This window comes from Aplysia californica, unplaced genomic scaffold (assembly GCF_000002075.1).
Source record: "Aplysia californica isolate F4 #8 unplaced genomic scaffold, AplCal3.0 scaffold00160, whole genome shotgun sequence".
NCBI lineage: Eukaryota > Metazoa > Mollusca > Gastropoda > Aplysiida > Aplysiidae > Aplysia > Aplysia californica.
Window position 1 is genome coordinate 388,636 of NW_004797430.1, and position 21,882 is coordinate 410,517.

General features: G+C 40.4%; 2 protein-coding genes across 3 annotated transcripts in view; one reads left to right on the top strand and one right to left on the bottom strand.

Moving 5' to 3' along the window:
* LOC101855560 (glutamyl-tRNA(Gln) amidotransferase subunit A, mitochondrial) lies at positions 1-17,064 on the top strand. Of its 2 annotated transcripts, XM_005097652.3 has the most exons (11): positions 1-153; positions 2,716-2,824; positions 4,582-4,744; positions 5,379-5,571; positions 6,648-6,845; positions 8,607-8,782; positions 9,402-9,514; positions 10,668-10,860; positions 12,696-12,813; positions 13,309-13,514; positions 16,124-17,064. In XM_005097652.3, the coding sequence occupies exons 3-11, from the start codon at positions 4,594-4,596 to the stop codon at positions 16,309-16,311; spliced, it is 1,536 nt and encodes a 511-aa protein (XP_005097709.1). In that variant the 5' UTR covers positions 1-153; positions 2,716-2,824; positions 4,582-4,593; the 3' UTR covers positions 16,312-17,064. The 2 variants fall into 2 exon arrangements, with proteins under 2 accessions (XP_005097709.1, XP_005097708.1); XM_005097651.3 differs by lacking the exon at positions 2,716-2,824 and having other exon boundaries at positions 2-153.
* Positions 17,065-20,422: 3,358 nt separating this feature from the next.
* LOC101855945 (NADH dehydrogenase [ubiquinone] 1 beta subcomplex subunit 2, mitochondrial) overlaps positions 20,423-21,882 on the bottom strand; it is an 8,979-nt gene continuing 7,519 nt past the window's right edge. The window contains exon 3 of the mRNA XM_005097654.3: positions 20,423-21,060. Within this exon, the coding sequence (XP_005097711.1) occupies positions 20,986-21,060 (75 nt within the window). The 3' untranslated portion in view covers positions 20,423-20,985. The remainder of the gene's footprint in view (positions 21,061-21,882) is intronic.

Here is a 21,882-nt window from a genome sequence, read left to right on the forward strand (position 1 = left end):
AGCAATGTTTTGTTTGACCGCACGACCGATAGCCATGCCGCGATAGGTCTACGGGTGCAGTGTGGAGTGTGGAGTGAAGTGCAATTAAAACCTTGGTTAACTGTGTGTATACTGTCGTATGTATGCACGATGGGCTCTCTCACTATAAAGCAGGTAGATCCATGATTTGGTCTTAATCATTATCATTTTAGGGACTGTATAAATTCCAAGTTTAGTTTGGTCTGTCAATAAAGTCAATTTTTTCCGAGCGATGACTGATGACTGGTTGTTGTGGAAGGCAGCCTGCTCGATCGTCCGCGGTCACGAACTTGACGAAGTGGAAACTTCACTGGCTTTTCTTTATTTCCCCCTGACCTAATAAATATAGGGAGGGGGGTTTCAGGGGGGCATGCCCCCCTGAATTTTACCATAATTTAATGTTTTGCAGTTGTTAGGTTTGATTTGATATCTTAGCTCACTGCGAATCAAACGTGTATAGATCTAGATCTAGATCTAGATCTAGATCTAGATCTAGATGTAGGTGTCAGGCTCAAATAAGGGGGGGTGGGAACTACCGAAAAAGCACCCTCTTCTTTGCATTCCCTTGCTGGGTCTCAGGACAGTCTAGAGATCTAGATCTAGATCTAGTTGACTGCTAGATCTAGATCTAGATCTAGGTCTAGGTGCTTCTGGAAGAACTTCTGTAATGAGCGATCACCCCAATAAACACAATAATAAAGTAGAGACGTAGATCTAACCATAACCCAAATCCGGCGATTGGTAAGATTCCCGCGTTTAATTCCGATGTGCGTTTTTCATACCCTCAGGCATATTTCGCTTTGGTCCCTAACCCTACGTTAGGGTTAGGGTTAGGGTTAGGGCCAGGGTTAGGGTAAGGGTTAAGGTTAGGGACCAAAGCGAAATATGCCTGAGGGTATGAAAAACGCACATCGGAATTAAACGCGGGAATCTTAACAATCGCCCCAAATCCAAGCCTTAACCCAAATCCTAACCCTAACCCTACCTTTTGATCTACCCCTGGCCCTACCCCTACCCCTACTCCTATAGTCCCTGGACCATAGTTCCGTTCATTAAAGTCAACCACCCTTTTGTTTACATCCAGAGAGAAATCCGGAAGTCTTGATGACTAAATTACTAAATAGTAGGGCTGGATTCTGCTCGGTTAATCGAAGGCTTGCAAAGCAGCGGACGGCTTGCGCTACAGGCTTGCGAGCAGGCTTGTGATTTGATTTGCCTCCCGCTTGCTACGGGAGGGAACTTCCGGTGAGTTGTGACTCGCGGACAGTCCTGCTGTACTGTGTCGTGACGTCGCGAACTCTCGTGGCTGTGGGCTCAGTACATATTACAGAAGATTCTCTGGTTATTTGCGTTGAGAGGCTTGCACCAAAAGTGCAAGATCGGGGTTTTTTTTCATAGTTCAGTTGTAAAAAACAAACAGCTCTATTCAATGCACTTAAAAATCAATATTGGATCGGCTATTCTTACGATGTTAAGGCCTGTTTATTTTTAATGTGCACGAGCCAAGCGCTTCATCGTCGCACGCAATTTGTAAAAGACCTCAGTTCGATTCCCGTATGGGGAGACATTTTTACTGAGAACCTTCGTCTTTCTGCTGGGGCCCTGACATTGGGTTGAAGTAGGCCTAGCCCGTCTCCTAAATGTTCTGTATTATGTCACTGTGAGTGTAACACATCTACAAAATAGGTTACATACATACGATACAAAAGCCAATCACAACGACCCCTGGAGTTTTCCATTTTAGGGTAATCTAAGTCAACTTATTCTTATTACTACCAGAAACCTAGGTCTCTATTACTACAATACCACGCTCCCTCTCACTTACCCATTCGCTTAGCTGATCAACGGCGGGAAGTTAAAAATAACTTCAGCTCTCTATGCCTTGCACCAAAACAAGCCCAGCCTCTCCCTTCCTCCACGGTTCAAAGTTCACACAGCGAGCAGTACTGCTGTTTGAACACATCGAGCGGTCTTGTCGCCATTGAGCGGTACTGCGGCGTGCCGCTCGCTCGGTGTATCGAGACAGTACAAGTCAGCAGGTCAGATTTAGAGCTTGTCCTGGGACAAATCTCTAGGCCTAGCGCAAAGCAGTACTGTGTGAATTGTGGGGCTTGTGGCTGCGGACGGGACTTGAGGCTTGCGCAGGCCTTCAACTAATCAAGTAAATTACAGCGCCATGCCGCGCAGTGACTCTGTGGGCGAGATCTCTCACTCTCCCCCTCTCTCTTTTTCTGACGTAAGTGGCTTCGCGGATTACAAGCAGGGTGGGGATGATGAGGGGGCCTGACACGAGTGGCTTTGCGGATTGCTAGTTGCTGTGGACTTGAAGTTTAGACTAGACCAAGGAGGTTACAGTTTGCACTAGACTCAACTTATCATGCTGGTGATTTGATTTGATGATTTGACCTAGTGATTTGAGGCTTGTGACTTGAACTAGGGGCTTGCGAGCATGAGTGGGTTTGCTACCGGGGTACAGCCCTACCAAATAGGCAACACAAAGAACAGGGATGCGACCTAACTGCAATTTTAACATCAAATGGTAAAATTCACACCCCTGCCCCCCTGAAACCTCCCTGCCCTTACTCTTGACTCTTGGGGCCCAAACCGGCGAATAATAATTGGGGGTGGGAACTGCCGAAAAAGGGCCATTCTTTTCTTGAACTTTGATTTCTCTTCCACGATTATCTGGCAATTCAGGATCTCTGGCGTTCAGCTTTGGACTTCAACGAACGAAACTACAAAATCGTCCCTAGGGCTACTACTACCCACATTTGACTAAACCTAGAATGACGCAAACTATTTTTAGGTAAGGCGGCCATCTTGTGTGACGTCAGACCGGGATACCCCTCCGATCACGTGACTTACATGATCTAAACATAGCCAACCGCAGGGCGATGTTTTTCCTGGAGACGTACCGGTTATGTGATATGATGCAGTGCTCCAATGATGCTGCTGCTTATCTCTTTTGCACATTATTTATCAGGCCCGGGAGGGGAGGGGGGGATCTCCAGACGTATTTACGGCAATTTTAGTGCACCTTCTTCTATCACCAGAGCATGGCTGACGCGCTGCAGGTAGCTGCAAATGTGAAATTTTATTGTGCGAAACGCATCGATATGGATAATAGGTCAAGCCACTGACCCAACATGTCGTTCCATGCGGTATCTCCAAAGATCGTGTAGTGTAGTAGAGAATCTTTGGTAACTTCTCAGCCTTATAAAAATAGTCTGTGGGTATCCCAGGAAGTGATGACATCACATTACTAAAATTAGCAGCCTATGAGGAAGATGCGTCATTCTATGTTTAGTCGCGTGTCTCCTACCCCTAGCCCTACTCTGTCTTCATAGTGGTTGCCTGTTACAGAAAAGTCCTCCAGTGCTTCTTTCGACATGCACACAGTGCAACCGATTTTTACATATATATCTGAACATGTGAACATTTTTCCTTCTTAGAGTAGACAAAAGTGGAGATGAAAGCAGATGACAGAACATGTCTTGAGAACAGGAAAGGATGTGAAGAGAGAAATTTTAAGGGAGGAAAACATTTTTCTGTTGCTGTCAGATTTCGAACTCAATTTCACCTTTTAAATGAGAAGGCAAACATTGTACAAAATTCTGACCATGAGAGCCCCCCCTGTTGAGGTTAAAAGTCAGACTTAAAATCAAAAGAAAATGGAAAATAAATGATAAGAGACTGGGGGGGCTCTCGCGGTCTATAAAAGCTCTTTCAATGGTGCAATAGGTTCAGGATTCGAAGTCAGACAGCAATTGAAAATTTTAATCTCTGAAATTTTCTCCTTTCTCCTCCTTTTCTGCACTCTAACCATGTTCTGTCATCTGCTATCGTCTCCACTTTCTGCTCCCCCCCCCCTCCTCCCCTTTGCTCTCTCCTCTGGGCTCCTGACTCTTTCTGAAGCCTTTCTACTGTTACTCCTTTTTGGCTCCTTCCCATTTTACTGCTGTCTTTCAGCCACACCCCCATCTTTTATGATCTAACACCTAGCCTTCTCGGATAAGGGCGAAAAATCTGGGTGGTCCCTTGTGCAAGTTGCGCACGTTAAACTTAAAGATCCCTTGGTGGTCCGAAATCGATTAGAGTAGGCTCGGTAAAATTCAAAACTGATTCCTACCAAACTAAAAATGTTTAATAATCAGCAGCTCATATATGACCTTGTTCAGTTGTGAATGCTGTAAAAGACTTAACAAAACCAACGAATAAGAATGTTTTTGTTTTGTCATTTTAGAACAGTGCTCCTTGAACTACAAACTGATTTGTGTTGTGCAAGCTGTATACTTGGATGTTATCAAGCACTCTATATATATGAACATCAAAATGTCCACAGGACCCCTACCCACTCTCTTGCTCTCTCTCTCTCTCTCTCTCTCTCTCTCTCTCTCTCTCTCTCTCTCTTTCCTTGTCTCTACAATCCCCCCCAACCCCTACATCCTGTTCCCTTGCTCTCTCGCATATACACACATTTAATAACTATGCAAATGAACACTCATCCCCTATTCCACCCCACAATCAATCAATCTTCTTACTATTTCTCTTTCACCCTTCCAGGCTATACATCAAATGCGAAAGGGTTTATTGTCAGTGGAGGAACTGTGCAAAAAATGTCAAGATATTCTAAAGAAGACACGAGTGCTGAACATGTATGTCAACGAAACAGACCCTGAGCAGCTCTCTAAAAACCTACAAGCTTCATCTCAGGCATATGCTCAAGGTATTTAAAACATAGATATATCTGAATAGTAGTTTGATCAGGAAATGGGAAATTGATCATGGTCGTAAAATTCATCTATAGAGTTTTACAAGTTCAAATTCTATCATGGACTGTGTCAAGGTCTCTAGGATTTAGACTTGAAAAGGTTGATAATTAATTTCAACAGACTGATTAAAAAAAATATGAGACTGACATCAAATAATAAGTCGTACAATATTCATTAGGGAACCCTATTCATTATTACTCATGTAAAATGCTTTGACAGTAGAGAAGCCTACTTTCAAGTTTATCAATCTCTGTAAGTGATAAATTAAAAGTGTTTGATCTTCTTTCTTCATTCTGGTTTGTACCGGTGACGATTAAGACATTTTGTACTCTTTTTGTAAAAATTGAAGTTTCCTTTTTTTAAAGTGTATTCAAGTTTAAGCGATGGTGAGGGAGGTGAGATTTGTGATCTATAATATAACCTCTTCTCTTTGTAATGAGTTTGATGTACAGCATTGATAATAGTATTAGATGCATGTTACACCTACCTTAGAAAGCATATTATGTTTTAAAGGTTTTATTTTTGGTTTGGCCTCAACTGACATTTCCCAAATGAGATCTAATTTATAAAAATCTTCTCTATATGCAGAAGCTGCAAAATGTCTTGAGGGTATCCCAGTCTCTTTCAAGGATGCTTTTTGCACGAGTGATATGCCCACAACTTGTGGGTCAAAGATGCTTTTGAATTATACACCTCCTTATGATGCGACTATGGTCACGCGAACTCAGGAAAATGGAGCCATTGTCATAGGCAAGACAAATATGGATGAGTTCGCCATGGGGTAATGTTGTTGCTTTGTAAGGAAAAAGTTATGTTAGTTAACATTATGTGTCACGATACGGTGGTATCAGGCGCTCATCAATTTTGGGGCATATGGAGTTATGGGTATCATATGAAAGAATATTTCTTTGCCTGCTTATTTGCCTGACGAAAAATGCCCATCTGTCTTGACTAGAAATTCAGATATAATTTGTGATTGAAGGAGGCAGAGGTTGCCTGGTGTCAGAGGTAAGATTAGCGAGAAAATGGCCGCCAAAGTTTGGTGACTACCAAAGCTGTAGTGTCCTCGAAAACTGTAAATTTACCTTTTTTTGTGCTTTTGTTAACATTTTCCAATAAAATCCACACAGACATGTTTTTGAAAAAAGGCACAAAAGATGTTGAGGCAAAAAAAAAATCAAAATTCAATAAAATTTGACCATCGGACAGAAAAGTCTTGGTTTTCCACAATTTACTTTTTTTGACATTGGCCTGATTTCACCACGATGCCAAACACATATATATATATGCTTTGATGTAAAACACGTGTACATGTCAGTACCTGTCTTAAGCTAAATTGAATAGGTTTTTTGGAAATGGCATTTCGCAGTTAGCATATGATAAATTCTTTAAGGTTAGTGTGTACGTGTATTTGCAGTAGATCAATGTATGGTTTTAAGAAATTCTTCATTGCATTGGGATGCATAGGGCTTTATTCTGTTGGTTACAGTATTTGAAAGTGTACCTTTATTTGTATTGCAATCTTTTTGCAGAGAACAGAAATTACCTTTGAAATTTGTTATTTTATTATGCTGATTTATTTCAATCACATTACTCGAAGAAGTCAGTAAGTTTTAGCTAGATCGAACACAAAGGGATCAAACTCTTTAAAAAATTTTGGTGTGGACAGCTATATTGAGGCATGCCCAACACACCATCGGCAGTTAAAGTCTATTTTAGGACAAGATTAGACTGCTGACTGTTTAGTATTCAATCTCACCTATCTCATAGCAAACACAAAGGCCTTTGATGTTCTTCTCTTCATCAAAGACATGCTGTTGTAATGGGTGCCTCACTTTCTCTCTCATCACGGAGCAGTTCTGGTAGTTTGGACGGCTGCCACGGCCCGGTGATGAATCCATGGAACTTTGCCGTCCTCCCAGCCGCTGACAGACATGTGCAAGGGGCTAACAATGTATCTGAAGACACTCTTTCAGTGGAGCCTGGAGACTGGTTCATTAGTGGTGGAAGCTCTGGAGGCTCTGCGGCTGCTGTAGCCAGTGGCTCGTGTTTAGCGTAAGTTTTCCGTGTGGGGTTCAATTGTTAAATTGTTTTTTCTTTTTTTTAAAAATGGTTTTACACCCCCATTGACACAATTTAGCTCTTTTAGGAGACAGGCAACCTACCATGACTGTCAGGCCCAGGCTGAGAGGGATACATCCCAGCCGAAAGACTGAGATACTCTATAAGAATTTTTTCCTCATTCGAGAATCAGACTTGGGTCTCCTGCATGTAACACTAAGTGCGTAACCACTACACTGCAGACGCTGGTTGTTTCATTTGTACGGTAATAGTTTTTGTTAGAAAAAAGACAGATGTATCTTTTTAAAAATTTGACTTTTAGTAAACCTTTAAGACGGTGGCTTTTATGTGAATGAGCTCAAGTTTTGGGGTTTTTTTTTTTTTTTTGTTTATTGTTTTCTTTTGTTTTATTAAAAGGCATGAACATGAAATTTAGAATGTCAATTTGCTTTGTCAATTACTTATTGCATGTGGTCAGCAGCTGAAATGTGACCGGCAGATACATAAATTATATGTATATCTAGAAAAAGAGAACTATTATTCTAACCCCCAATGAAGTGTTCTTGAACTTAATTAGTTTGGGGAGGTCTTAAGACTCTCCACCTGCTTGGCTCAGTTTTAGAGGAGGTGAAAGTTGAATTTGGAGGTCCTGCCTTTTTTAATGACTTTAGAACGTTGAAAGGGGCATGCCATACCATGAAAACCACAGACAGCAACACAATTATGCTTAAATCTTCTAGGGTACTTTTCACGAGTTCTACATTTAGGGGAGGTAACAAGCAATAAAAGATTGTCCTTTCTTTCATGAGTTTCACCCAGTGACGTGCTACTACTCTTATATATAGTAGTAGTACGTCACTGGTTTCACCCTTTCTCAGAACAATTGTGTTTCTGTTTTTAATTATTTACAACTTTCACGAGTTATACTTTTTGCAAGTGAATCATCTTTGAGAAAAATTGCATATTTATAATGTAAACCCCTCCTTTAGAGTGTCTGTTCCAACACTATTCTGGTTAAAGGGGGATTCTCTCACATTTCTCTACATATTTTTTTTGGTTTGTTTTCCAGTCTCTCCTATGCCTCAAAATTTCCCCCCCATCATCATTGCCAGGTGTTTGTATATAAAACAAACTTACACATATTAAAAAAGATAGATATGTAGTATTTTTTCCTTTAACTTTAAAGCATTTGTTTCGTTGGGAGTGTATAACTTTTTGATCAGTTTCCTCTTGGTGCACTGAAGTGATCTGTAGATTTAACCCTATCCGTACGTCTTGTTTTACTATCGTATCCATACGATGTGGGGAACTCTGTGCACCCACTTTCCAAAGAGGAAATTTACTCGTTAATCGAATCGGTACGCTTTGCATAGCAGTCTGTCAAAATGATTTTTATTGAGAAATTTTGAAAGTTTCAAAGAGATCTTCGCACTAGAAGTATATTTGTAAAATGTGAAGAATACAACCCCTGGGGTACAAAATGACCCAAGGCGTATGGATAGGGTTAATTGATTTACTCACAGGAATTAATTGTAGCTATCTCCAATGGATGAGACACTGTTATCTTATTAAGTTTGAATAACAATAAATAATTGAATTCTTTCGGCTGAACATCTACATTTTCCTTCATTACTTCATTCATGTGCAATGTTGTTAAATTTAAGGTAGCAATTTTTAGAAGGTGATCTATTTTTGACAATTTTATCGAGCTAAGAAAACATTGATATTTTTCTCTTTTTTCTTGATTTTCTGTAGCTCATTTGGTTCTGATACCGGTGGCTCAACAAGACTTCCAGCTAGTTTTTGTGGAGTGGTTGGGCTCAAACCCACATATGGTCTCTTGTCTCGGCATGGACTCATTCCCTTGGTGAATTCTATGGATGCGCCAGGCATAATCACGAAGACAGTAGAAGATTGCTCTATTGTGCTTAGTACGTTTTATGTCACTTGCCGTGTCTGACTATGTTTTTAGAATGTTCATATATCTGTCTTTGAAATTGAGTGAACTCAATTATTGAATAATCGTAGAATGTTTTGGGTTTTATTCTAAAGCAATTTTTAGAGATGACTTACCAATTGGCTGCTGGACGGACGTTGCGCAGCATTTTAAATTACTAGTCGCAGAATGCACACCAGTGAAACATTCTTGAATTCTTACTGAAGCGTTCTTGCACTTGCATTGTTTCTGGAGTTTTCTAGACTCTGCATATTTGGCTGGGTCCAGCAGGAGATGGATGAGAAGTCCTGTTTTCTTTATTAAATTGTCAAATTTGAACGCGGTTTTAAAGCCATAAATTTCCAATTTTGGTTTTTTTTCATTCAAAATAGTTTGGTAGCCTCATGGCATTCTTACACCACAGAATTTGACTGGTGAACAGATTTGCTGAGTGTCTTCTTGGCATGTTCCCCCTCATACTGCAGCATGTTCCAGTACAGCGCAATGCTAGTTATAGTGTGCCATGTTGTTCTCTTGTGCAGATGTGTGTAAATCTTATTATCAAACTGAAAAATTGAATTTTCTGCTTTCATGATCCTGTTGTTCTTTTCCAGATGCTGTGGCTGGCCATGATGTAATGGACTCAACAACAGTAGTGGAATCTTATAAACCTTTTGAAATTCAAGAGGATATTGATCTGTCAAAATTACATATAGGAATACCGAAGGTTTGTGAAAAAAGCCCTCAAAATACTTCTTGTTTTGATAGTTGCTATCATCATGGATCTATGTTTGTGATATAACTACAGTGGAATCCTGTTATAACGAGAGGGAGGGGACCGGCGCCAAATGTCCGTTATAGCAAGATTCTCGTTATAAGGGATCCAGTAATAAATTGAAGAGAAATAGTAAAGTAGGCCTAATCTATGAGTCTGGTTTTCGGGGGGGGGTTTGTAATCTCCCCTGATGATGATTTGGTTTAACATGACCTTTAAGTCTTACTTGATCAAAAGTCGAATCTTGTTTCTTTCTCTAGCGCTAGCAATGTTAACAGCTCGGCGTTGGCAATCAGGAAGAAAGTTCTCTAGGCCAACTCGCACTGTGTTGTCCCGCACCCTACCACACCCTGTGGTACGTTATGTCTGCTTGCGCACAACGGGAACATAGATCTGCCACACTCCGCCCACGTCACACATTCGCTCCGTCCTCAGCATTGTGACCTCTGCATCCCCGCTTCGGAGAAGTGAGAGGCATGGCAGGCTTTGATAATCTAGACTAGGCTGGCCTATCAAGCGATGCGTTCTGCTTGTCTGTGCATGCCACACTCTCCCCGCTCATTCGATCCGGCCTTCATTGTTGGCACACGTGGGCTCTCCCATTCTTTGCTTCGCAAGAAAGCCAACAAATTTCTCAACTGGAGAAGTTTTACATATATGAATAAATGGCCTATGCGCTGTGCACAGCAGCAGCTATATTCTGCTATAACCGACCTGCTTGTTTGTCTGATTGCGGTATAACAGTATTTTTTTTATAAAGATAAAGAAGGGAAAAAAACGGGGTTTTAGAATGGTGTCTTCATAACAGACTTCTCGTTATTTCAGGACTTATAAGTGGATTCCACTGTAATAAGCAAGCACCCTACTTTATGTGAGCAGAATGGCAGTTAGTTAACAGAGACACAAGGGGTACTGTAGAATGCAAGTAAAAAGGTCCATCTGATGTCAATTTGAAATGTAGCCTAACTTGTGTAATGCTTGTTTAATTAAGGAAGCACTCTTTAAGCCACAACATCACCACACACACTTTCTAGCTGTAATAAATACCGGAACAAGTATTTTATTCTCACGATGAGTCTATTATGGCTTTTTCCCTCTCTCCCAGGAGTACCATGGCCCAGGCCTGTCGGGGGAGGTTCTGAGGCTGTGGCAAGATACGGCGGATAACCTTGAGAAGGCGGGAGCTCGTGTCACTCAAGTCTCCATGCCCCACACACAGCTCTGCATCACATGCTACCACGTGCTCTGTTGCTGTGAAGTTGCTTCCAACATGGCCCGCTATGATGGCATTGAATTTGGTAATCCTCCTCCGTCTTTTGGTTTCAGTCCATATGTTACATTATCGATTCAGCTGTGCGTGGGCTCTCATCCTTTGGTCTGGTGTCATATAACAGTATTTTTTATTTAAATTCAGCCATGCACAGATGTAGACGTGCAAAATTTGAATTCACAGATAGCTTGTACTCTATGGCGTTCCCGGACAGAACCACTATATTTTTGCTGTATTGGCAACACTGTTTTCTTAACAAAAACCTGTATAGATTTGTCAGACAGCTTGTCTTGAAAAACCTGCTCAAATTGCTCCTTACTCATTGTCTCAAATTCAAATTGCCCTGCGTGCACGATGGAAAACAATACACCCATCATTATTGGGAAGTATCAAGTTATGGGAGCACACTAGATTTGCCCCTGCACAGCGTGTTATATACACACTCTGATGATTGTGAGACATATCACCACACATTACCTGTATGCTATTGTGCAAAAGACAGTAGACTTCTTTGAATCTCGCTATGTGAGGGTTGGTGCTGGGTTTGTGGATGTAATTGAAGACGGACAGTGTGGCGCTGCATTGGGCTGTATTGTGTGTGAATTATGTTTGTGCTTGTTTCATGTGTACGTGTGTGTGTGTTTTATGTGTGTGTGTGTGTGTGTGCATGTCTTGTTGTTTGAATGTGAAGGCATGGATCGGGAAGTGATTACACAGATTACACAAGAGGAGTGGATGATGCACTTTGACTGACTATCAAACACTGGTTACATCGTCATGATTGTGATCTGATGTAAGAGCAATTTTATTTTTGTCTATAAGAAGGATCATGACCTACACTTTCTTCCTTTCTCTATCTTTGACACCAAACAAGGCACATATACTACCCATCTTTCTGTCCTTTTATCAATACTTGCTACTTTTCAAGATGGCAGAAAAGAAATACTTTGACTGTTTGACAACAGAAACAATTAAGGCGCCAGATTTTAGCAGACGTTTACAAGAAGTCCAGCTTTAAATCAGAAATTTGTAAAGGATTTGGTATCCCCAATTCAATGCTTTCCACATAAATTGTAAAAATCGAGATAAAAATTTCATCAAATTGAACACACCTGCATTGGATGCCAACCTGACAGAAAAATGAGTGTACTTTGCCAAATTTGAGAACATCGAGCTGGCTTTGTATCAGTGGTTCTAGCAAACATGTGTTTTGTCTCTTCCTATCTCTGGTGCCATAAGCAGACAAAATCCAAAGAGGCTTGATCTTGATTTCACACACAACACCAAATGTTTGGACAGGTTGAAAGAGGGACACACAGCATCACTCAAAAAGCTGTGTGTGGTAAATCTACTACAGAGAATCGGTTGCACTGATTTATTTTCCCACCTCTGTGTCACAATTTCTTCCCTTTATTTTCTTCAATATATTCTCTATAATTTTTGTTTTATCTGTTTACCAGAATGTTATTCTATGGATGCATTCAATACATTTGTCAATCCCTGACATATTTGAGTTATTATTCGTTTCAGACTGAACTAAATTTCTATACCACTTATATTGATTCTCGGGGACAGTTTCCTTCCTGGTCTCAACTGAAATACATCGACTGGAAGTGCGGTAATGGCATCCAACTTTATCTTTTAGGGAACAAGTTTGGGACTTTTGATATTATAAATGATTTTTTTGATATTTTCATGTCATAATCTAGAGTGGATAAGTTTTCATCTTTTGGCCTCCTTTTGGGCATGGAGATTGAATGGAATGGTAGGCTCTTGCACGAGAGAAGAGACAGGCTTTCAAGAAAGACTCATGCACAGTATTTGCTATGTATGTTTACCTCAGAAATTGTAAACTTTTTTCAGGTCTGAGGGAAGGTAGTGAAGAATCTACTGAGGAGCTCTATGCAGCTAGTAGACACCAAGGCTTTAATGATGTTGTGAGGAGCCGGATTCTTGCTGGAAATTTCTTTCTCCTTAAAAGGTAATAATCTGTGGAATACAGAAATGGATTTGTTCTAGAAACTTAGTATATATGTGCTCTGGATGTATTCTTGAAGCATTGCATGAGTTATGGAAGCTTTACATGATATGTTACGGACATGGTCTAAAAGCTGTAATGTAGGCTCCTGTGGGTTCATTAGAATGCAAACTTGATCTATCATGCAGAAGTTGATGGTCTCTATCCAAAAGGAATTCTGTTGGTTTCTATTGTCATTGTCCATCCTGGAATGTTTCCTCTGAGCATGATGTACTGATCAGAGGTCAAGTGCTCTACTTTTAAAATGATGTTGTGTGGTGAAAATTGTGAAAAATTCAACTAATATAATAGCTACAGGATGTTATTGAGAGAGAAGAGTAGACGACTTGGGCTTTTTTTAGAAAAAAAAGTTTATTTGTTTTATTACAACCCTCTATCACTTGAACTTTAAGTTGAAGCTGAGTATTTTGATTTTGTTTTCTGTTGGTTATTCTCCAGGAACTATGAGAAATTCTTCTTGAAGGCTCAGCGAGTGAGAAGACTCATCAGCAACGACTTCAAGAATGTTTTCCGCTCTGGTGTGGATGTCCTCTTAACTCCCATCTCCCTCACAGATGCCCCGCGGTACAGATGGTTTGCCAATCAGGATAACCACACGCGGTGTGAAGAACAAGATGTCCTTTCCACTCCAGCAAACATGGCAGGTAGGCTGATGTGAAAGTGAGCGTTGAGACACCAGAAACAACCCTTTTTTTTATAGTAACACTTTAAGATCATGTTTCTTAAGTTTACTGAATCCTTTTGAAGTGTTTACGACCGTTTACAGAACATTGGCTAGTAGGTTCTACTTCTCTTTTGGGCACGACAGGATAAAAATCGCCCAGAAGTTGGAACATTACGGATTTTTCTGTTCCCTTAAATTTGACAAGCCCTTGATTCCACCATGATGACCCACTTTTATTATGATTACTCGCCGACTCTGGGATTCCTATCTATGTCAGGCTACCGGACTCATAATCGTGAGGTTGGGAGTTAGAGCCTCAGACCGGTCTTTCTGTCTTGGGAAAGGCAATTTACTTTACACAGATTTTCCTCACTTTACCCAGGTGTGAATATGTACCCGTCCATGACAGCGAAAGATCTTGTCAGTATGATAGTGTTTAGCGCCTGTAAATGGCCGTTTGCACTGTATGCTTCCCAGGAAGTTGAGATTGTTTCAGAATGTTATCAGGTTGGCTAGGATAATAATATTAGGTAGCGTAAACACGGCCTCGCGGGCACTCGCGGCCTTCCGACCGCGTGGTATCGGTAAAATCGGGGTAATTCCGATCGCTGTTTCTTTGCTCTTTCGCTATAAAACACCAAGTGCCGTACACCTTGTAAAAGTTCAGCTTTTCCTCGTTACAATGGTGTAAGTTATTTATATGTCCGATAATTAGGAGCTGGAGAATCACCGACGAGAGTGAAGCCCCTCGCGGTCGGAATGCGTGGTCGGCCGGTTGAAAAATTGACACGCGTGCATTCAAATGCTTCGCGGAACGAGGGATGATTAAATACCGTCTTTTCATTGGCGGAGAACTGTAGAGCTTTAAACGGGCTTTCCCGTGATATAAGTTTAGCCTTTGGCGTCTTTATAGAAAGCTTTTAAAAATACCGTCAAAATGTTTAAAGATCCTTTTTTACACAAAATATGTATAATATCGACTTAACTCACTTCAGACGGGTCACACAACAGTTGCGTGACCCCTGCCGCGACGCTCGCGACGGGTCTCACAAGCCCTGCGTGACCAACTTTGGAATTTTTTTTCCGCTCTACAAATCACGCACGGATCACGAGACCCGCCTCGTACCCTTGTTTGGCCAAGCCTGAGCTACTTAGACTTCGTTTCGTATCTCTGGGGCCGGTAGTTTTTAAGTTATTGAAGGTGAGGGACAGTGACCCCAACTGGGGTTGAACAGACCGGAACTCGCGCTTTGTTTTTTTCGATACAGCTCATAGCAATCCCTCAGTCGCGTCGTAGTAACGGTCGAAGAAGTCGCATGAACATGAATCACATAATTTCGCCGTTTTCTATACTTCTGTGCGTTTTACTAGTTCTAGTGTCTCAGAATATGATAAGTTTAATAGTTAGGATCCTGGATATGTACCCGAACACGGCCCGAGTCGTAGTTCTAGGGCTAGATCTAGCACTAGTACCAGTGTTGTTTTTCGCGCAACGAAATCACAACGTCGTGCCGTACATCTGTCTCATGTAATTCAGTGTATGGGTCTGAATCAATGCACAGACCAGCTTTTATATTTTCACCAAACACTCGCACATGTATACAAATCAAACCAGAACACTTTGAACTTTTATTTTTGTTGTTGCAGTGAATTTCATTCTACTTGTCACGTCTCTGGAAATTTTTTGGAAAATCAAATTCATGCCAATTTTTAAAAAATCATAAAAATTAAAAGTATTAGACTTAGACAATTTTAGTTTTTTGTATTAAATTAAGCTTGAATGTTACTTTACTGTGTCAAAAAATGATTACAATAGGGTAATTCTGAGAGTTGTGGTGATTTATTGAAATACCCCCCAAAAATGCCAGTCTTCAATGCTTGTGACTGGTGAAAGGGCCCAGTCGCAAGTGAGTTATAACAGGTATCAATTAAAAGATCAGTTCATTTTCTATTAGAATAAAGTTATTGACTTGTAATTGTTTTTCATCAATCCTTCCGCGAGACCCGGAAAGCATGTGACCCCCCGCACGCGGGGTACACTACAGTATAGAGCCGACTCGCTCGCCGCGGGGCCCGGTGCTGCGCCGCCGGGTCAGCACTCGGTGTTTTTGTCGAAATAACGACAGATCATCGTGTTTGAGGCGATACAATACTGATTTGTAATGATCTCACAGTCTTGAAAAAAATTAGGCTCCATAAATTTGTTCTAGTGATTGTACTCTGTTAATGTGGAGATGTTTAGTGCGCTTGGTACTCTTTTATTGTCTGTCAAACATGGGGTTGCAGCCTGTGACTGACTTCAACAAATTTGATCAAATTTTAAACAACTACAATTTTCTTAAAAATTGACGGAGAGGTTAAAGAATGGTACCAAAATGCTCAGTGGATATAGGCCTTTCAAACGGAACAGATAAATTTGGCATACAGCTAGTTTGAAAATTTAGTTTCTGGTACCTAATAATTTTGTAAAGTGCATAGAGCTTGCTGTTGAGAGGGAATTTGTACCATACAAACAAATGCTGTCTATTATTTTTATTTTTATCATTATTATGTTCATTTGGTTTATCATAAGTTATGGTACCTCCACAGGTGTGCCGGCCATCAGCATCCCACTAAGCCTGTCCTCCCAAGGTCTGCCTCTAAGCCTACAGCTGATTGGGCCACACTTCAGCGAGTCCTCCTTGCTCACAGTTGCAGGCTGGCTTGAGAGAGAGGCCCAGTTCCCGTATCTAAACTTGGATGCGTTAGGACTCAATGAAGAAGCTTTGAGGAGATGAGAATGTCCTTCATTTTAGATTTAATTAGGTTTTCCTTTACCACACACAGTGACACTTCATGTCTTTCAACAGTGCAATGGAACTGCTTCAAACAATGGGGAAAAAATTCAATACTATGTTTAGAATATGTTTTACATACGATACGGTACCAGGAATAAAGCTGTGTTATGATTTCAAGTAGTGACAGAGCGTTTTAATTTTAAGTAAATTAGTGGCATGACAAGAACGTTTTGGAACAGCTTCAGCTGACAGTGTATATTTGACTGGCTGTTATAGTATGTAAGTTATATACAGAGTTTTGCTGATCCCTCAATGAAGCTGCGGGACACACTGAAGAAAGCAGAAAGCCGAGAGGAAAGGAGGAAATTTATTGTCATCTTCTGTCAGAGGCGACCCAACGGATGACAAATCTATGGGAGAAGAAAAAATGAGATTGTGTGATGTGGCGGAAACTCATTCCTGTTTGGTAAAATATACGTTTTTATACATTTGGTTTCTCCATCTAGTCAGTTTGTAGTTTGTGTTGGTTTTACTGACTACTTATACTGATTGTTTTGTAGGCCTACAATCACAAAACGTGACATATGCCACATTGTGTTGTATATGACATGGTTGTTGTTCTCTTCTTTCATTTCTCCTATGTTGATGAATGCACTTTGGTATTGATGTCAGTGCCTTAGTGTGAAGATGGTCAAGCACATTGTTCCATTGTCTTCCTGTAGGTGGGGTGGCGAGACTTGTTACGGGAATAAATGATTAAATGAAAAATAGGCATTGGGTGCGCTAGATCTACTTTTTTTTGTTGTAAGTGTTTTACAACGCTCGCAACTGCATAAAGTCAAATGAGGGCGCAGGACACACCAAACATTTTCAGTTGGTAAGAAATTTTGAATTTTGCCTGGGTGGCAGCCGAAGCCTACTCTCATCGATTTTAAACCACCAACTTCAAGTTCAAGGGATCTTTAACATGCGCGACTTGCTCCCGTGCCCTCTGAGATTTTTCGTCCTTGTCCGAGAAGGCTAGGTGTAGATCTTTCGTACCAGAAGATCAGAGGTGTGGCTGAAAGATAGCAGTAAGAAGGAGCCAAGGAGCAGCAGTAGAAAGGCTGCAGAAATAGTCTGGAGCCCAGAGGAGGGGGCAAAGGAGGTGAGGGGGTGGGGGCAGAAAGTGGAGACGAAAGAAAACAGAACATTGCAGGTCGGGAAAGGAGACAATTTTAGAGAAGAACATTTTTCGGTCGCTACCCGGATTTGAACCCGGGACCTTTGAATGAGAGGCCAAAACCTTAACATCTAGACCACGAGAGCCCCCTAGATCTACTGATCTACCCAAGATCTATAAATATTGATTATGAATACTTGTAAAGCACAGTATAGAGCATGCTAATAGATTCTGAAGAACAAGGTGTTATAATAAGTTATTATTATTAATATTATATGCATCTCAAATTATGTTTGGTCAACCTCCATGAAACTAAGATACAACAAGAAAAAAAAGAAGATACAGATGAGGAGAAAAAATGTCACCAAGAAAGAAGGTAGCTCTTATCATCGGAACGTTGATCAGTTGTCGGGAAAACAAAACCTGTGATGTCACGATGTGTGTATTGTGTCTTTACTATTCCATGCCCGGACCGCTCGACTTGTGCTGTCCCCTCCCCCAAGACACACGCACGCTGTTATATATGTGTGCTGGCCGCTCGTCTGACCCCGACACAAGCTAGGACATGTGCATGCTAACAATGAGTATTTTAGTAAAAAGAAGGCCGTTGATAGGTCGCATTAGAGATTTAGAGGATATAAATAAACAGTAGGCTAAGCAAATAATGATTTACGATGCAGGTACCATGTAGATGCCCATGGATGGTTTCCAGGAATAGATAAGGTTTACTGTTGGGGAAAAATGAGCGGGGGCTGTTAATCCTGTAAGTGACTTAGTTGAATCCGAGCTTGCTCATTTATGTTTGTTGCACCCAGTTATTTTTATTGATTTTGTGAATAGATAAAACAGGGAATCCAACTCTTTTACATTGTAGTTGAATCAGAGTATTAGTTGAATATGTGTTCCACTGTTGTTTTGTCATGATCACATCAAAGCTGTTACCTACTAAAATTCTCATCCCTGTTCTGTCCACATGACACTTTTGTGGGATACCTGCTCAGTCTGTGCATGTTTGGAAATGTCATCGTTGGGCCTGTTTGTAGGCTATTACTACATGTAGATCTAGGCCTACTTAATTTTGTGAATAAAAACGAAGAATTTTGTACACATGATGTATGATCTTAACTTCTTGCCAAAATGTACTTTTTGAGTAATTTTTGTCAGAACTTGTGAGGATGAGTTGAATACATCAAATAGGCTATCTCAACTATACTATCTGTAAGCATTGTTATGTTCAGGTTGTTAGGGTAAAAAGAAGCACATTGACAGTTACAGCCATTATTGCTGGTGAAGAAGAAAGGTATGACGGATAGAGAAAGAAAAGGAGCAGGATTTGTCACTTGTGCCTTCTAACCCGGACCACCAGCAATGAACTTTTAAAGCTGCTGGTCAGGGAATGGGGTGACCTTGTTTTAGTCAGTTTTACGGCACTTGCGACACAATTACGTCATACAAGTACTGAAGATTAGATGTGTTACAAGAGAAACATACAAAGAAAAAAAGAAAGAGAGATACGGACAAAGGAAAAGGTCCAAAGCACCCGCCAACCACCCATGGATGACCTTGAAAAAAATCAATCTAAGAGAGATGGACAAAAGCAATAACTAGAACAATTGCTTTCTTCATTAGGGAGATATGATGTATCCCCCATATAAGCATAGTGTATAAAAGCTAAGACAGAGGCCAGTGTGAATGTGAGTAAGCTGCTTTGATAACAGGGTAATCTTTTAACAACTAATAGAAGATTAGGAAACACTTAAGGTCTCAGAATTTTAGCAGAAACTGAGGTAAAAAAAAAAAGGACATAAACATGCTTCTTGCAGGTCCATGTCAGGGGTATCTTGTAAATGTTATATTCTATTCCTTTACTGTCATTTAGGGAGAGGGCAACTTCAGCCTTACTTGTCAGGGACAACCTCTGCTGAGTGGGTTGCTGCACCCTTACACGCAGAGGTGAATGTGAATGATAAAATAACTTCTGTTCATATAGGAGAATTAATTCTACTTCTTTTTTTTTTGCTTTAAAAAAAAAAAAGTAAAGAGAAGCACATAAACACAATAACGATCATATATAGTGCAGGGAAGAAGCAAGACGGACAAACAGAAACTACTAAAGGAAAGAAAAGAAGTAGGACCTACCAGTGGCACCCTCCAACCACCAGCCCTCTTCTGTGTGCAAAGGCAAAGACCTAAGCATTACACAAGACGCAGTCATCAGACAGGCAGAACTCATCAAAAAGCCCATGCAGTTTAAAATTCATACCACGGACCAGGTCTGTGGCAGATCTAGTGTATAACAGTTACGGTGAAAAACGGACTTCTCAGTAGAATGCAGAAAAAGTGAGTTCAGTTCAATTTCTGTACGGAGAAGTAATTATATCGAGTATCTCTGTCTGTCTGCTGGGATGTTGTGTCCCAGTCAGCCTGGCTTGACAGTGACTTGACGTCGATAGACAGCAGCAAAGAAGCCCATCGGGGCACTTTCTAACTTGTATCGACTGGGGCGAATAACATTTGAACATTTTGAAAAAAGAAACTGACAATCGGTATCATACTATTACTATCATGACAATTTTGTTGTCCTCTCTTTCACGCGAGATCAGCATCTATTGTGTAGCTGTTTGGTGTTTCGCTTTCACATGCAGGAGACCACAGTTCGATTCCCAATTGGGGAGAATTTTTATCAAACATCTCTGTCTTTCTGCTGGGATGTTGTATCCCTCTCAGGCCAGGTTGGCCTTGACAGGCGGGTCGGAAACATGCCTCCAAAATGATCTAAATTGTGTTGATGGGGGCATAAAAGAACATCTATATATTTCAAAGAATTTAAAAACATTTTATGTGAAGTCAAGTTTAAAAAAAAAGGCTAATTCAAAATTGTATACAAATGATAAAATACAAGACAAAAGACATATTATTAAAATATTATGAAATAAAAAAGAACACTTGTAAGTTTATCAGCATATGTATTCCATCAGTAATTAATCATGGCATACTTTCACATATCACCAACTTTTCAGCCTTCCATGTGACAATATAAAACACCACAGCAAGTAAGAAAGACTGTCATAAGAGAGCAACTTGCTTACTTGCTAAGCAAACACACAAGACAACAATGCTACAAATATATGGTAACCTTTTAATCCTGTCGTTATCTGTTCTTTAACTTCAGTGTGAAGCACAGTAGGGCTTACCTATGTACCAGTACCTATCAATATCACTGGTCTGAGTACCAGAAAATGTCAGTCCTGAGAATTCACTAAGGTAACTTTCCCAGGATCCAAAGGCAAGACTCCAATAACAGCTACACTGAAAAGTGAATATTCCGTAACACTACTGGTAAAAGAATCAAGAACATTATAGGTCTGGTAAATCTAGCATCATACCTCTTGGAGATCTTCCACACACAACCTGTCCCTACAATGTCAAAAGAAAGCGTCCACATGCGCACACATTCGAACAAGTAATTTTTCATGTAATAAATGTACAGTTAGCCTAAACGCTGCCACTGGTTACTCTTCATCATCAGGAGGTATTCCAAGCTCTTCGTCTGTGAACTTTGACGGGTCAGGATAAACATGGTCTGGCTGTGAATAGATAATACGAGTACCAGTACATGAGAAAAGAAATACAATTAAGTTTGTAAAGGCTTTATCCACAATGTAGGCTACCCTTTGCAAAAAGAAGACTTTTATCAATGTGAGCAGTTTAGGGTGTACCTAAGTGAGTGCAAATTGCACAAAAATAGGAGACAATGGATGGAGGGCAAAGGGCAGCAGCACAGGCCTTGGAGGAGTGAAACTGATGCTTCAACTTCAAGTAAAATTATCATTATTGTTTATAGAATTAAGGAAATTTACTTAAAACAGGATAAGGAAAGGAACACAAATTTATCTTAATGTGTTGAAAACTTAACCTGGAACTCCCCCCATGTGGAGGCATCCACTTTTGACTCATCCTTCCCACTATGATAATACCACTTTGTCACAATTTCGTCACACTATATTGATTTTCTCACTTTAAAAAAAGACTTGATGAGGGCTTCCAGAAGTTTGTTACTCTACCATTCAAAGTCAAAGTCGAAGTGGTCACTATAATATGATCCGTACTTCCTGACAAATACATCACTTCATTCCACTGACATGGGACCCCACTAATTCAGACTCCCACTCTCAGAAAGCTCAATACAGTTTATTGCAAAGGTTAGAAAAATATACACATCGGAGTCTAACACCAAAATCAGCCGGATTTTCTTTAATTTAGAGAGATTGCTAAACACATAGCCATGATAATTGAGTGTAGAGTTGGGAATGCTATGCTTTTATAGGAAATTTTGCTTTTTGCAAGTATTTACTCATTTGCCTCTTTCAGTAACTGCAATTTGAGCTGCAGGCTATATATATATAAAT

Bases quoted from the DNA above. Each gene is read 5' to 3' on its own strand.
- LOC101855560 (XM_005097651.3), top strand. From the start codon at position 130: ATGGGCTCTCTCACTATAAAGCAG. The intron at 154-4,581 runs GTAGATCCATGA...TCACCCTTCCAG, and splicing joins GCTCTCTCACTATAAAGCAG to GCTATACATCAAATGCGAAA. The intron at 6,846-8,606 runs GTAAGTTTTCCG...GATTTTCTGTAG, and splicing joins GCCAGTGGCTCGTGTTTAGC to CTCATTTGGTTCTGATACCG.